We start from the raw sequence: 15,899 nt of genomic DNA, 5'->3' as shown, positions 1-15,899 counted from the left end.
TGAGGAGAAGCACTGCAAACTGAGAGTTGCTGATGTTACGCTGTTAGGACTCAACTTTGAACAACTTTAGAAACTTTCATATGACTGCTAGCAAATTGTTCATAAACACTGTTTTTTGGTTAAGACCATTTTTTGATGTTGCAGTATTCATTCTGTTACATAAGCTCATCATGGGACATGTCTCAGTTTGTAGTGCATCAGAGGTAAGCTGTATGGTAAGTGGCAGAGGGCAAAATAAAATAAAAACAAATCAAAATCATGTTGACTGTTTTAAAAAAATATATATATATGTATCCAGGACTGATGTCTGGCCAAAGGCTATGATGGGGGAAGGGGGAGGGAAAGGGGGGGGGGGGGGGGGGGGCATCTTCCAAGTTTGATTTAGAGACAATAAAAAGAAAAGTAAAAGTAGATCTGGTGTTTTATTTGTTTCCACAGCATTCCTACCTTTCATTTCTAAAACAGCATGATCGGGCACATCCTTCCCCTGCTCATTGGTTTGCTTTAATGTTCGTGCTTTTAAATCCTCGTCCGTGGGACAAATTACAATAGCCTTGCGTTGAAAACCTTCAAAAGGACGCATTTTTCGTCTCCTTGCTGATCCATATACATTTGTCTAGCAATGGTGACAAGAAAGAAGTAGAAGCTTGTTTGTTATTGTTTACTTGTAAAGGCTTTCCACTGGAAGGAAGCTGGAACCCTGCAATAATGAAGTGAGAGAGGTTTGGCTGGTATGTCAGTCTACGTTTTTACTCAGGATGGTACTAATGGCCTCTCAGCACTCCACAGACTTACCTCGCAGTCTGCGCATCAGGTGCCTGGAACCTGCTGACAAATATTACACATGGACAGAGGGACCCAGAAATATCTGAAAGCACTAAGTCTGCACTGATACTTTCCTATGCAGAAAAACACACACACAAAATTGTTTGCATTTTGTCAATCGTATATAACAACTTACAAATGCACATAAAATTAACACAAATACAGACCGTACGGAGGAGATTTCTGAAAGGATGCCTCTGGGTGATGCCCGCGGATCCGCAAAAAAAATCTGAACGTTACACTACAAAACAACTTATGACCTGCATTCTTGTGTTATTTATGCCAGCTCACTATCTTCTTAAACATGTTTGGGGTTTACATGTGACTTTCAACATGTCTGCACACATCCTTTACGGAACTCTGAATTTGATTATTTCCTGAATCCAGGGTGGTATGCTAGTGCAAACTGGTCATTAAAAAAAAGTTCTTGCATAAAATCCAAGTCCAAATCAATGCAGTGGTAACCAGTAAAGGACAGACTTAGTTAATTAGCAACTTTCACACAAAAGCACAACAGTATTAATGCCACTTCAAACAGAAGAAATACTAACCACCTAATGCAAATAACTGATCGTTGGTGCTTATCTTTGGATTCTGTGGCGTGAACAGTGTTGCCACAGTTACTTTGAAAAAGTAATCAATTACTGATTACTCCTCGAAAAAGTAACTTAGTTACTTTACTGATTACTCAATTTTAAAAGTAATTAAGTACTAATTACTTTATTAGTTGCTTTCAAAAGCTGAGAACACACCTCTGCCACCTCAACATGAAAATAGCCTGTTTTGCCCAAACTCACTTTAGTCACCCTTTCTTGACCTCAATGAACATAAATACTTGTTTGATGAAAAATAAAAACAAACATCTTTCTTGACCTCAAATTTAAATTCTGACATCACTGTAACAGTAAAAATTACAATTTCTAACCAACATTGTTTCTAAATCTAACTTAAATTCTTTATAAGATTTAAATTATTTCTAAAAATTTTAGTTGTTGAAATTATTACAAGTAGTAGTAGTAGCAGCAGTATGAAAAAATCTCTTCAATAGTGGACCTTTAATCTAGGGGTGTTGTGGGGCACCATGCCCCCCCCCGGATTCGCCCCTGGTTTGCTCTGAGCAGGAAGAATGGATAGCATGCATTTATGCAGAAAACACGACCAGATTGACAGGTAAGAAAGTTTTATCAGCTTTTTTTTTTTACGTCATGTCATCCCCAGAAAGGTGCATTTGGGTGGAAAAAAGCATTAGTATTTGTTGTTAATAGCAGGTCTTCAGCTGTTTTTAGTGAGGACACTCAGAGAGGCAGAGTTTTAAAGAAAGAGACCCCCCCACCAAATGTCTTTGTAAAGCTCAGTGCAGGCGTGCTGCCGTCATCGCGCTTTGAGAGACAACTGTTTTTTCAACTGAACTGCTGCACAAAACCCCAGTTGAAAAGCTCTCAGCTTGCTGAAAGTGGGCAAAGTGGGCAGTTCAGTTAAACCCCAACGTCTCCCTGCCCACGGGAGTTTTAATACTGCAATCGAACCACAATACAAAAACAACTAACGCGAAGTGACTTAAAGAAGTAGCATTAATATGATTACTGATTTGGAAAGATTAACGCATTAGATTACTCATTACTGAAAAAAAGTGGTCAGATTACAGTAACATTACTAAGTAGCAGTAAAAGCAGACTGTCTTGTCTGAGGACAAAGACATGCACTAGTAATTCGGTACTTTAACATTTCCCTGTAAACCCCTTGGCAGCCTCATGCACTTCCCAGAATGCACCGCGATGCCAGCAGAGCTGCAGCATCTCACAGCGCATGTAAACAATGGCTAGCAATTATGATGATGACACGTTCTCCCAAGCAGAGAGGGGTTATCTAAAGGAGGTGTAGCACCTGTGATTGACTTTTGGCCTGCCCCAGTGTTGTCTTGTTGTCCATACTTCAAAAGGCGTGTTTACATTGTGTCCTAAACCGCAATTCTGCAGAAACCAACCTCTCGCGTGAGTCACGGACCGCCAGACGGCGTAAGATTTACAACTGTGAAACAGCGGATGGGATACAAACCCAGGTCTAGACATCGGGAGGACAGCTCCATATCATCTCAGCCTACCTGCTCTACAACAAGCTATGGCAGTGTTTGATATAACTGAGACTTCAAACTTACATTTTATGGTTCAAAGATCTGCAAACATAATTGGAGTTTATAATCACCAAAATAAATCCGTCACGCCCGAATAGATACAAGCAGTGTCAGGCTTCCAATGTCTTACATTTTAGTTTGCAGACAAATCAATCAAGCAGATACACAACACACTGCCAGAAACTAAGGACCTTATTTGAATGGTACAATTTTTACAACCAATGCGAAGCCCTCAACATTAACTAGCAAGGAGAATCACAGTGGCACAGTCAAATTTGGAATTTTCACAATATATACCAACATAATCGAGACATTGCAAGATGAAGAACTGCAGTGAATTAGGTCATGGACATTAATGAGAAGCTGAGTGAAGAGCACAGTTGCTGTGTCCAAGTTTTTCAAAGCATACAGGCAACTAAATGTAACCTAACACGATATACCTGAAGCAGTTTAATAGGTAATCTCAGTTTCTGACACCAGCATTATCACTTTACATGTAACTGGCTACAACAGGACTCTGCAGGGTTTACGTCTGCCACTGTCTTATGTAGAACTGTGGCATGATTCACTGAATATGCACAATGGTGAAAAGGACTGATTTTGTCTGTTTTTACTTTTTGCAGAGGACTAGGTGACAGTCTGTAGTAAGCATGTGAATCTCATTACTGACGATTCAATACGCATCTCCATACACTACCAGTGATACCTTAAGAACATATCTAACTGCTTTTGACTCCATTTGTCCATAATTCATTTTATTCATTTTGTATGGTAGTATTAATGGGAGAGTGTTAGAGAGCTTTGTGTATATAGTGTGATTGGTTGTTGGTGTGTACGTAGTTAATTGCTTGTAGCTGTATTGTTGCCTTTGTTTGTATATTTTGTTATGTATGTACTGTTGCATCTCTTGCCCATTGGATGTTTTGTTGTTATTATTGAGGACCCCCTTGAAAACGAGATTATAAATCTCAAGGGGTTTATCCTTTCAATGTAAATAAATACATAAAAATACGATACATATAAGTGATATGAATCATCCGTTCCCAATTCGATGCGATTTGATGGCGATTCAATTTCTCACAATCCGATTTGGTGTGATACAATATGATGGAAAGAAATTATACCAAAAATTTAAACAGAAAATAAGAAGCTGCAATTCAGTATATGGTATTCTTCTGATTCTACTAGAGGCAGAGAATTTGTTTTATTCCTCATAAGCAGCAAATTTACCAGATTCAACATTAAAGGAATAAGAATCACACTGTTAGAACTTATAATGGATGACACCTAAAAAATTAGGTAAATCTGATATAAATATCAAAATATACATACAGTATAGTAAGTTGAAAGTGGTTTTAATTATTATCACTGAGAAATAAAGTTTGTACAGTTTCTCAAAAGTGTGTTTCTTGGAAAGCGTGCTGGCAGCGTTCCATCAGCGGTCACGTGATGCCGTGACGTCACAACGTGTAGAGTCCCGTTTTGTCTGTTAGAGTGACAACAGGAACAGATGGACCTCAGCATGGACAGTGACGAGATCCAGAACTTTTGTGACTCCTCTTCAAGTGTGGATTATTTCTGACTCGGATCCTGAGGATGTTGCAGCAGTGATTAGACCCTACAGATTGGAGCCGTATCTTTCGGACGAACATTCAAACCAGGAGCATTCTGGCAGCAAAAATAATGCAGACGGTGTTTATGGCGGAGCCGAAGCAGAGGCAAGAGACGTGCCAATTCCGATGGATTTTGAAAGGCTGCAGAATATGGAATGGGAAGGTAGGCTTTGATTTTTGTTGCTGCTGTTTATAACACTCTAATTATAGCATTTTCGATTCTAGCGTCTGTTTACTGCCTTTGTTATTGTTCTGGAGCCGCAATAGTGCAACTACTACTTGCGGACCACCGTCATTACCTTCGGGTTTTTGCCGTTTTCGAGTGCCACGCATTGCATTCATCTGTGTTTAGTTATGTTATTTTCACGAAAGAATAGGAAATAAACGGCAAACGTTTCGAAAAAGATCGTCGAAAACAACAGTGAACATGCCGCCGCCGTGTTTACTACGTATTGCACTTTTTTACAAATTCCTTGACCATTTCAAGATTACTGTGAACGTATTATTTGGGGTTGATATTTTAGGTGTTCCTGTGAGTGGTGAGAACATGGAGACGGTAGAAGAAAGTGTCTGCTGTTGGGAGCATATGCGTGTGTGCGAGCGGAGGGAGCGGCAGCCTGACATTTCGTGCATCGCACAACACCGTGGCTTTTGATCAATCTGCCTGGACTTGAAAAGGCTAAAACCTTTCGCCCTTGTGTTTGTGCAATATGCTGCGACACACTGGTCAGGCACATCAACAACAAGTCCCTGAGAGGTGTGTTTAATCAAAGTTTCTGCCGCTAAAAAAGTGTAAACAACGGCCGCCAGGCACACAAGCCGATATGGTCTACATGCAATGATGTATTTCAGGCTTGGTGCTCAGCGGGAAGCTGGTCACGGGGCGTGCACATTTTTCAGTGGCGGGACGTTCAAATGTTGTATATAAGATTCAGATTCAATTTATTATTATACCCTTGGGTAAAATTAGTTTACAGTGAGTGAGTCATCTCGTTCGGTAAACACACAGCAAAACACAGAACGGGAGAACCGCGTCCATTATCCCAAAATGCTTAGGTTGACTATGTTGTCTTTAAGTGTCATATCCACTTTAAACAATATAGTAAACAGTAAGACAACATCACTCTCAATGAGTGACTTAAAGTGAGTTGACAGAGTATCGCCTTGGCAAAAGTAATTTGAGATACTTTTCTCACAAGTTTTGCCGAGTTAGGGGGCACAAAGGCAGCTACGGCATTCTTTCCAAACGACCCGCGTCTTGTCAAATTTCCCTTTTTTTGTTTTCCAAAGACCTGATTTAAATGTTTTAGGTATGTCAACAATCTCCTAAAACTGCATGCACCGCTGTTGCGCGCCTCCATTTTTAAATAGATTTGTTGCGGCAGAAATGTGCTTTGCTTTCAGGCTTCCGTCCGTGGTGCATTCAATATGCGTCAGGGAAGAAAGAAAAAAATAAATAAATCGATGCAAGCACGCAGCGACTGATCCATCACGATTTCATCCGTCAATTGAATCGATGCACACTGAATGAACTGACTCGCATCTTGCACATTTGTATCTAGATACTGATTCATCTTCACATCCCTAGTCTGCAGTTGGCACTGAAATGACCAACTGCTATTATTTGTATTTATATAATGCCTAAATAGACCCTTGTCATTTGATTGGTGGTTTGTATGTCATGTGATGTGGATCATTTGGCCCATTTGCCATTTTGTTCCATTTACTGTGCAATTTTGGTTCTATACGTTTTGTACCATTGCACGCCGCAACCACCGCATACTCACAGTAGCGGCGATGGCTTAAAAACAAACATGGCAGTATTTGTTTTGGTGACAGACAACGATATGGATGACATCATCTACGGTACGCTGTACGCTGTCTGGAGGTATTTGCAGTATTTGCTGGGACGTCTCTAGTTGAAGGAGGAAACGCTATCGGAAGAAGAGCTCCACAAATTTCTGTTGCGATTTTTCGCTGGACTGAGGAAAGCAGATAGCAGGCTGAACACGAAGAAGTCAATGAACGGCATCGGGTAGAGTACATCATCATTTTAAGACAGTGAGAGATGATACATTTGGAACATCTTGACCTCAAAAGACCAGTAACACACACCAAAATATAAGTCCCTTTTTGCTTGTTTATAAATTAATAAAATATCAAATGACAAGGATCTATTTTAGACGTTATATAAAACAAATAGCGAATGTTTTTTTCATTTGTGCAATAGTAAGTATATTTCATGAGGTGAAAGATGAATGTTCTATTCAATGAGGTGCAGCAGAGTCGAATGGAACATTTATTATTAGTTACAGGGACTGAAGCTGTGGGTAACACCAAGTTCTGCCTGCTGGCGGGTAACACCCAAGTTCTGCCTGCCTGAAGTTTTGTGGCACAGCGTGCACACAGCACCAGAGAGTGACCAAAATCTAGCAGAACGCAACAAGACTGTGTTGACTGAAGATGGAAAACTTTTGAAAGCATAAAAAAGGACTCAAAACAGTGCATGAGAGAAAAAGGGTGATGGGTAAGGAAGATGAGAATTTTAACTCAATCACACTACATTAGCATAATGCTAATAAGTAACTTCATTCAGATTCTCCCTTCTCCTACTTGGGAACGCCACAGTAGATCAAACAAGTATCTTCATGTTGATTTGGTGCGAGTTTTACAGCAAATGTCCTTCCTGACTTAACCGCACATTACATGGAGAATGGGCAGAGGTGGTATTGAACCGGGAACCTTCTGCTCTGGAAACAAGCGCTTGGAAGGAGCTGCATTAGCACATTGGTCATAATTTACAATATTTAAAAGTGAACCTGTAATTTACATATGTAACAGTCACATGAAATGGATAGCGACATTTCCCAAAAAAATGTGTGTTGATAGGCGAGGTCCCCCGGGATTTCTATTGACACCACAATGGTGCGGTCACAACAAACGAGCATGTTTTGCCGTGTTTTAAAGTAAAAGCAGTAAATATGTGTCATCAGTAATTTGAACCAACAGCACTTAGGAACTGGGAGACTTTAACTGGCACCAGTGATGAAAAACAGCCACAAGTTCCACGCTGGAAGTCATTAAATTTGAACCACTGTATAAACTGTACCTTTGTTAGGTTAGACAAACAGTTTGAATTTGGCTATTTTTCAATCCGACAAGTAAACTTTTTTGTTTTGTTAAGAGTCCTCTACTGACATGCTTGGACCCAAAGCTTAAATCGAATGACCTCTGGGCAGAAGTGCATAAGTGACACCCCACCCCCCCACCCAAAAATATCCATTCATTGTTCTCATACTGTGTGGTCCTGTTGTACTACAGATTTCCTCAACATCATACTCTGCCTCTGGTGATAATTTGGAGGCTGAAATTTTAAACAGTCTGTATTTTGTGTGTGTGTTTTATTTTTTCAAGAAAGTGTAATTTTCAACATTTGGGCTCATATCACTGATGATATGGCTAATACACAAAAGAGGACATTCTGTCTCAACCACCTGTTGTCACAGTGGTCAAACTAATCTACTTTTACAATGTTTAATAAACTTGAAATGAACTCTTATCTTTTACAAAAGCACTGAAAGCATGACGAAATATACATTATGCCTGTAAATAAAAAGGAATGCACTCGAACCAAATGCGATGGATTACAATCCAATAATCTTAATATTCAATCTGAATTTTGTTGCTCCACCTTAATTTCTCTTTCCTACACTACATGTTTGTTCTAATTCAGATGGGTCCCTCTCACTTACCTCAACTTACCTGATCTTCATACAGTTTGCAACCCCAGTCAAGACGACACAAATTAAACCTACCTGCAGATACTCACAGTGTCCATGGATAGGCCAAGGTCACAACCAGACCTACCTACCTTCCCCCCGCCCCCCAAGCACTAGGATCTGAAAACTAAAACTGTTAGTCATTACTTACCTTCGGGGTCAATTTAATTAAAACACACTCAAATTGTTCCATGTATCTCACTTTTAAAAAGCTATCAACTCTGTCTCATTAAATTAGCAACAGAAGGTGTTTTTCTTACTCACCAGTCAGAGTTACTTGTTTCTCAACATCTTTACATAGTCATGGATTACTTGTACATTGTTAAAATTCACAAGACAAACAATACTGTATTATGACAAGAAATAGCAAGTGCAAAAATAATGAAAACATGAACGATTCTATCAATTATGAGAGCCATTTATCATGTTTCTATTACAATACATGACAAGCAAGTGACAAGAGGGTGATCAATGCTTCTTCTAGTCTATAATACACAGAGCCTCCTGAAAGATAAATAAATAGTCCATTAGAGAGAGAGATCATCAGGGCACATTGACTGTGGATAAGCATTTCAACAGTTTTGTTTGGGAGTACAGTACCTGATCAAGGATATAGTTGCGCCTCTTGCGAGCGGCAATCTCAATCAGCCGATTCAGACACTGGGTGGCTTGCTGGATCAGAACATCCCAGCGCCCAGCGTAGTTCCTCTGGCGACGCAAGCCCATCACCTGCACAACACAAACAACAACGAAGGCAAATGTCAGTGCACTGTATGGATGTATGTTAAGACCCCCCTGCCTCCCTGACAAATTTGCATTCTGAATTAATGCCGCCTGGTGTTTTGAGTCTTCAAATAGTAGTCTTCAGAATCGTTCAACTTCTTCCCTCCCAGGTGAGAGGTTGGCTTGTTCTAATGTTCTATGCTGGATGCATGTTTGTTGAGAAGAGTCACTTGCAGGTGGTACAATGAGTTGCATGAGCAGGCATATGCCGTCCCTGACCATTTGCCCAACCTCGTCTCGCATTGCTTGTATTTCTGCATCCGTAAAGTGCTTTTGTGTGACAAAGTTGTGTCTTTAGGTGGTGAGTCACATTCTTGGTATATCTTTCTTACTTGGGCAGTGGTGGTGAATATCCTCTGCCATTCCCTACATCTTTCTCTCTGGTTCGTGCATTTCACTTTGGCATATTCTGTTGCCCACAGGAGCTCCCACTCTTCCTACCTCTTCCACTGACTCCTTTCAAACTCAAGCGGTTTCCCTTCCTCCAGCAACCGGTGATCATTTATTGCTTCTTTTTGAGCTTCTTCCTTTACACTTTTTCTTCTGTTGTGAAATATTTTGTGATTTTAGAAGCAATTGACTGCAGTAGTGGTGACTTCTTCTCTGTTGGTAAATCCACTTCTTTTATCTTCTCATCTACTACCTTTGTCCTCCTGCCCTACTTCTCATGCCTTGAGTAAATAAAGCAGTGAAAGATCTTTTTCTTCTCCTCAATGGTCCAATTTAGTGGTGTAGTTTTGTTTGTTTCCTTTGGCCCTTTGATGCTGTTGTTGCTGGGGTCCAGGATTAGAACTATGTTGAGCTGGTGCATTATCCAGCTGAGTGCTGCCACAGTCTCTTCGCAGCACTGGGAGACGTTGCACCATTGCTCTTATCACACCCCTTGGTGCCTAGGTGTGATATGGGGACCTTTTTATCCTGTTCTCACACTGGGATCTCTCCCAGCAAACCACTTCATGTATTCTCCTGAAGTCCACTATCATCTCCACAGTCTTGAATGGGTTCAGCTCCAGTTTGTTCTGACCACTCCACAGGACCAACTGTTCCACCTCCTGTCTGTATGCAGCCTCATCACCATCCCGGATGAGTCAAATTATGGTGGTGTAGAACAGGCAATCTTCATTGCCACATCTATTATCTCTCATGTTTAGTATTTTTGCGCATAATGCGTGGTGGTGTATTATACAGTGGTAATTAAGGAATCTGGGGAAAGTTATCGTCCCTGCACTTGGCAATAAATCCATTCGCGAGGCCAATCATTGCGAATGGACATCCATGGTGACTGACACCTATTTGTACACTGGGAGCTGGGTTTTCATGAGGTTTTTGAAAGACTGCTGTCCGGACAACTGTGATTTTAGTTTCTTTACCTTTCTTACCTTTCTCTTTTAGCTCGACTTTTGAGGGAAGTCGGTGTCATAGTTTTTATGAACATTCCGAAAGTGCCACTCCATATTTCCCTTCTTCAGAATAATGATGGTAGTTTCGCAGATCACACAAATGCAGTTCGAATATGACATTGTGAGAAAAAAAAAAAAGTCATCCTCCCATTCTGAATGGAAGTGGTAAGTTTTTGGTTTTTGACTTGGTCCAGCTCCTCCACTTATTTTTATACCATTTCTTCAGTATAAATAAATTGGAATGCTAACTAGGTAATTAGCTTGCTTGCAGTAGCAAGCGCAGTTTACCGTACCAAAGTAGTGACCCAAGTGTTAGACAAAAATGAAATCTCACGTCAGTGTGATGATCTGTGCCTTAGAAAAGTTGAGATCTCAGACTGGCTGGCCTGTACGTCAATCAAGTGGCAAATGCCATTGCAGATGAATGATTGGCTAACATATATTTTTTTTAGTGCCATGCATTCTACCCACACTATCTTTTCAATCAACCAGTCAATTGCGATCGCTATATTGGGCACCCGTGAAGTAATACACTGGAATTAGTGTGCGTGTGTGTCTCAGACTGACCTTCATCTTGTCCATGATAGCATTGGTCCCCAGGATGTTGTATTTCTTTTCTGGATTATTCACTGCATGTTTCTGAGCCCAAGTAGTTTTTCCACAGGCAGGTAGGCCAACCATCAGCAAGATCTAAGTAAGATTAACAGTGGCGGTGGAAGGCAAGGGGTGCACAATTTCATTTAAATGATGTGCTGCCATATGTGTCAAAGGTGATTCATTCTTTGGTGAAGAAAAATAAATAAAGACCACACAGCATACCTCGCATTCAGACTTGGTGGTAGGTCCCTTTGTACCCCTGATCTTGTTCTCCAGGCTAAGATTGTGGATGTAGGTGTATCCTGGTGGAGGTGGGAAATAAGGCTCCCGCTTCTGTCCGAAGTTGAATTCAACAGCACAGTTCTTCACCAGCACATGAGGAAAGAGGGCACGGCCTGCCAGGGCTTCTCTGGTTGTACGGAAAGCCACACCCAGCCACACCCCATTCTTTGTAAAGCCCATCTCAACCTCATTTCCACTTTCAAAGTCCTAAAATTATAGATGCATGCCACAAAATGCATATTCAATAACCAATATGAATGAAACATATACTCCTCCTGCAAAAGTAAGAGTCAACAATAAATACTTACAACTTGCAATGACTAATATTACAAATGTATTCCAAAATGATAATGTAATTATTGCTGAACTGCTGCAACTTACAATGTAACAACCGATGACATCGTTTTCACCAAACCGCTCACCGAAGTCAGCAAACTTGCAGTCGCAGGACTTTTTTCCTGTTCCTCCATATCCAAAAGAAAATGGCTCCTCACCTAAAAAAGAAAAAAGAATTTATAAATCATGTCATTCCGCACCAGGGTCCCGTTCTCCATTACAACAATGCTCATTCAAATCAAATGCCATCTGATAAACTGTGTCTCTCACCAAGCTGAGTGCTGCAGTGGTTTAGGGACCATCCGATTCGTACCACATGGGGATCTGGTTCGGTACTTGGCAGGTGCTTCACTGCAATTTCCTCATTGATCTTGAGGGGGAAAGAATTAAATAAGTCTCAATTTTAATTGTACTGTGAGATCTGTATCAAAGATTACATAAAAAAAAATTAAGGAGGTCTCATTTCACCTTCTCATTATTACACAATGGAAAAGTCAGTACATCCATGTTATGGAGCTGTATATGTAATAGTGCATAAGATTACTGAAACAATCATGCAAATGGTGATAAAAGCATCAATTTAGCACAATACTCCTTAGACATTCCTCTTTTGGAAAAAAAAAAAAAAAAAAAAAAAAAAAAAAAAAACGATTGGCCACTTGAATTTTCAATTGGCGGTCAGGTCAACTGAAGAATTACACAGGGGTCAAAATTAAAAGATGCTCCAATCATATTGAAAACTATATCACATGATTTGCCTCATCATAAAGACTCCAAAAAGGTATAGTTTGGACTATCTGTGAATGCATTCTATGGAGTTATGGGATAAAAATAAGAATGGTGACAAAGGTCAGTTTCAGATTGTACAGGGGTCAAAAACTTAATTTGCTCCAATCTTGGTAAAAAGTGATGCAAATTATTGGTTGAGCTAATAGGATTAATAAATGGAATAGTTTTGACAGTGTTGAATGTTTGGTCTCCAAAAGTAAAGGTCAAAAAAGGTTAACGCCCATTAGATTCTACAACCCCTGGCAATAATTATGGAATCACCGGCCTTCAGTTGTTTAATTTTGTAGAAAAAAAGCAGATCACAGACATGACACAAAACTAAATTCATTTCAAATGGCAACTTTCTGGCTTTAAGAAACACTAAGAAATCAGGAAAAAAAAAATGGTGGCAGTCAGTAATGGTTACTTTTTTAGACCAAGCAGAGGGGAAAAAAAAATATGGACTCCACTCAATTCTGAGGAATAAATTATGGAATCACCCTGTAAATTTTCATCCCCAAAACTAACACCTGCATCAATCAGATCTGCTCGTTAGTCTGCATCTAAAAAGGAGTGATCACACCTTGGAGAGCTGTTGCACCAAGTGGACTGACATGAATCATGGCTCCAACACGAGAGATGTCAATTGAAACAAGGAGAGGATTATCAAACTCTTAAAAGAGGGTAAATCATCACACAATGTTGCAAAAGATGTTGGTTGTTCACAGTCAGCTGTGTCTAAACTCTGGACCAAATACAAACAACATGGGAAGGTTGTTAAAGGCAAACATATTGGTAGACCAAGGAAGACATCAAAGCGTTAAGACAGAAAACTTAAAGCAATATGTCTCAAAAATCAAAAATGCACAACAAAAACAAATGAGAACAATGGGAGGAAACTGGAGTCAACGTCTGTGACCGAACTGTAAGAAACCGCCTAAAGGAAATGGGATTTACATACAGAAAAGCTAAACGAAAGCCATCATTAACACCTAAATAGAAAAAAAAAACAAGGTTACAATGGGCTAAGGAAAAGCAATCGTGGGCTGTGGATGACTGGATGAAAGTCATTCAGTGATGAATCTCGAATCTGCATTGGGCAAGGTGATGATGCTGGAACTTTTGTTTGGTGTCGTTCCAATGAGATTTATAAAGATGACTGCCTGAAGAGAACATGTAAATTTCCACAGTCATTGATGATATGGGGCTGCATCTCAGGTAAAGGCACTGGGGAGATGGCTGTCATTACATCATCAATAAATGCACAAGTTTACGTTGATATTTTGGACACTTTTCTTATCCCATCAATTGAAAGGATGTTTGGAGATGATGAAATCATTTTTCAAGATGATAGAGCAAAAACTGTGAAAACATTCCTTGCAAAAAGACACATAGGGTCAATGTCATGGCCTGCAAATAGTCCGGATCTTAATCCAATTGATAATCTTTGGTGGAAGTTGAAGAAAATGGTCCATGACAAGGCTCCAACCTGCAAAGCTGATCTGGCAACAGCAATCACAGAAAGCTGGAGCCAGATTGATGAAGAGTACTGTTTGTCACTCATTAAGTCCATGCCTCAGAGACTGCAAGCTGTTATGAAAGCCAGAGGTGGTGCAACAAAATACTAGTGATGTGTTGGAGCATTCTTTTGATGATTCCATAATTTTTTCCCCTCTGCTTGGTCTAAAAAAGTAACCGTTACTGACTGCCACAATTTTTTTTCCTGATTTCTTATAGTGTTTCTTAAAGCCAGAAAGTTGCCATTTGAAATGACTTTAGTTTTGTGTCATATCTGTGATGTGCTTTTTTTATACAAAATTAAACAACTGAATGAACATCCTCCGAGGCCGGTGATTCCATAATTTTTGCCAGAGGTTGTATGACATGTTAACCCGTAACGTGCTGACTAAGCATAATACATGGTCCAAACTATTCCTTTTCTGACCTCTATGTGACAGCCAATTGCAAATTTAAGTGGCCAATCGTTTTTTTTTCAAAAGAGGTCTAATGAGTGTTTGTGCCGAATTTGATGCTTTTATCACCATTTGCACGATTCTGCTCTAAACATTCTCTTATCTGCTGCCTTATATTTCTGTGGAGGTTTGAAATCACCTGCCATCAATGCATGAGTTACCTTCATTTCGTAACATACGCGGCCGCGGTTGACACCGTGTGTAGCTCGTGCTCCTGCCCACAGGTAAGCAAAGCCCTCAATGGTCAATGGGTACCCATTGTAGCGATCTCGGGACACTTTGAAGTGCAGATCACAGTTGTCTGAAAAGAAGAAAGATTGTAAATAGGACTGGTTTCTAAAAATGTGATTTAACAGCAGGAGGTTTTTCTAAACCAGGAAAGTGACTGCACCTGGCTGTGGCTGGTATGTGCACTGCTACAAAATGCTGATTCTTCATTTGTTTGTGGTCTAAGTTCTGCCATTATGTATGGCCCATAATTATTGGATTTTATTCTTTTTCCCCTCTCACTGTGCAACTACTCATTACTTTTCAAATCAAAGTATTTCTAATAATCCAAAATTAATTTATTTTCAATATACTCTGTAACATCTGCAGCCTCTTCCTGCATTCATGTTCACCTCATCGCAGTCTGTGCACACTGGCTGTGCTGCGCTAATGCACTTTGTACTTGTGCCAGAACAATTGAAATAGGAGCATGTTGTGATAATATTGAAACTCCGTTGTACTGCTGACACTCTAAACTGCAGAAAACATGGCATACTTTGTACACACAATAGAAACCAGGCTTAAACAATATTGAAAACAAGAGTCATCAGGAGATGACATATTCCCTGAGTCCCCACAAATCAGTAATACAAAGTGTCAGGGGATCACCCAAGTACACCCTTATACTAAATATGAATGAAATTGTTCAACTGGTTCTTGAGATATCGTGTTAACAAGGGTGGCAATGACAAGATCTTGAATATCTCAGTGTGACCTTTAAATGGACACCAAGGTCACCGTAATTGAAAGGTGTCAGGGAAATCACCCAAGACAGAGTTGTGTAGAACAACCCATAGCCTTCATACTGGTCCTAAAATCCGGGAAGTTCTGCAGAAAATCACGACTGCATTCACTTTGAGATATTTTTGTATTGAAATCTAAGCAACTTATTTTTTATACAAATAAATATTTTACATGGAAATAGATTTTTTTAATCACAAAATATAATGATTAAGAACATGATTTTCTGCATTTCTGAGGAAATTTCACACCCCTGAACATTTGAATATCTTAACTGGGACCGTAAGAACATAATGTCTCTGACAGAAATGACTGAGGGAGTTAATTTACCAAAGAATTTACCAGTAACAGATAAAATGGGGAAAATATGAGTAATTACATTGCAGGACAATTTATGTTTTGCG

The 15,899-nt window shown here is 39.8% G+C and overlaps 2 protein-coding genes across 4 annotated transcripts in view; one reads left to right on the top strand and one right to left on the bottom strand.

Moving 5' to 3' along the window:
* rasgrp4 (RAS guanyl releasing protein 4) overlaps positions 1-11,243 on the top strand; it is a 116,555-nt gene extending 105,312 nt beyond the window's left edge. Inside the window, exons 18-19 of the transcript XR_004560190.1 lie at positions 2,075-2,079; positions 11,231-11,243. The gene's annotated coding sequence lies outside the window, so the exon portion shown is untranslated. The remainder of the gene's footprint in view (positions 1-2,074; positions 2,080-11,230) is intronic.
* Positions 1-15,899, bottom strand: part of hnrnpul1 (heterogeneous nuclear ribonucleoprotein U-like 1) — a 43,535-nt gene that overhangs the window by 6,849 nt on the left and 20,787 nt on the right. For all 3 annotated transcript variants that reach the window (XM_034168588.1, XM_034168590.1, XM_034168589.1), the window contains exons 6-12: positions 14,649-14,788; positions 12,017-12,116; positions 11,792-11,904; positions 11,351-11,617; positions 11,099-11,221; positions 8,949-9,077; positions 448-616 (exon numbers count right to left, since the gene is read on the bottom strand). In XM_034168588.1, the coding sequence (XP_034024479.1) occupies positions 448-616; positions 8,949-9,077; positions 11,099-11,221; positions 11,351-11,617; positions 11,792-11,904; positions 12,017-12,116; positions 14,649-14,788 (1,041 nt within the window). The remainder of the gene's footprint in view (positions 1-447; positions 617-8,948; positions 9,078-11,098; positions 11,222-11,350; positions 11,618-11,791; positions 11,905-12,016; positions 12,117-14,648; positions 14,789-15,899) is intronic.

Source organism: Thalassophryne amazonica, chromosome 4 (assembly GCF_902500255.1).
Source record: "Thalassophryne amazonica chromosome 4, fThaAma1.1, whole genome shotgun sequence".
Lineage (NCBI taxonomy): Eukaryota > Metazoa > Chordata > Actinopteri > Batrachoidiformes > Batrachoididae > Thalassophryne > Thalassophryne amazonica.
The sequence above is the reverse complement of the archived record's forward strand: the minus strand, read 5'-3'. Positions and strand labels throughout refer to the sequence as shown.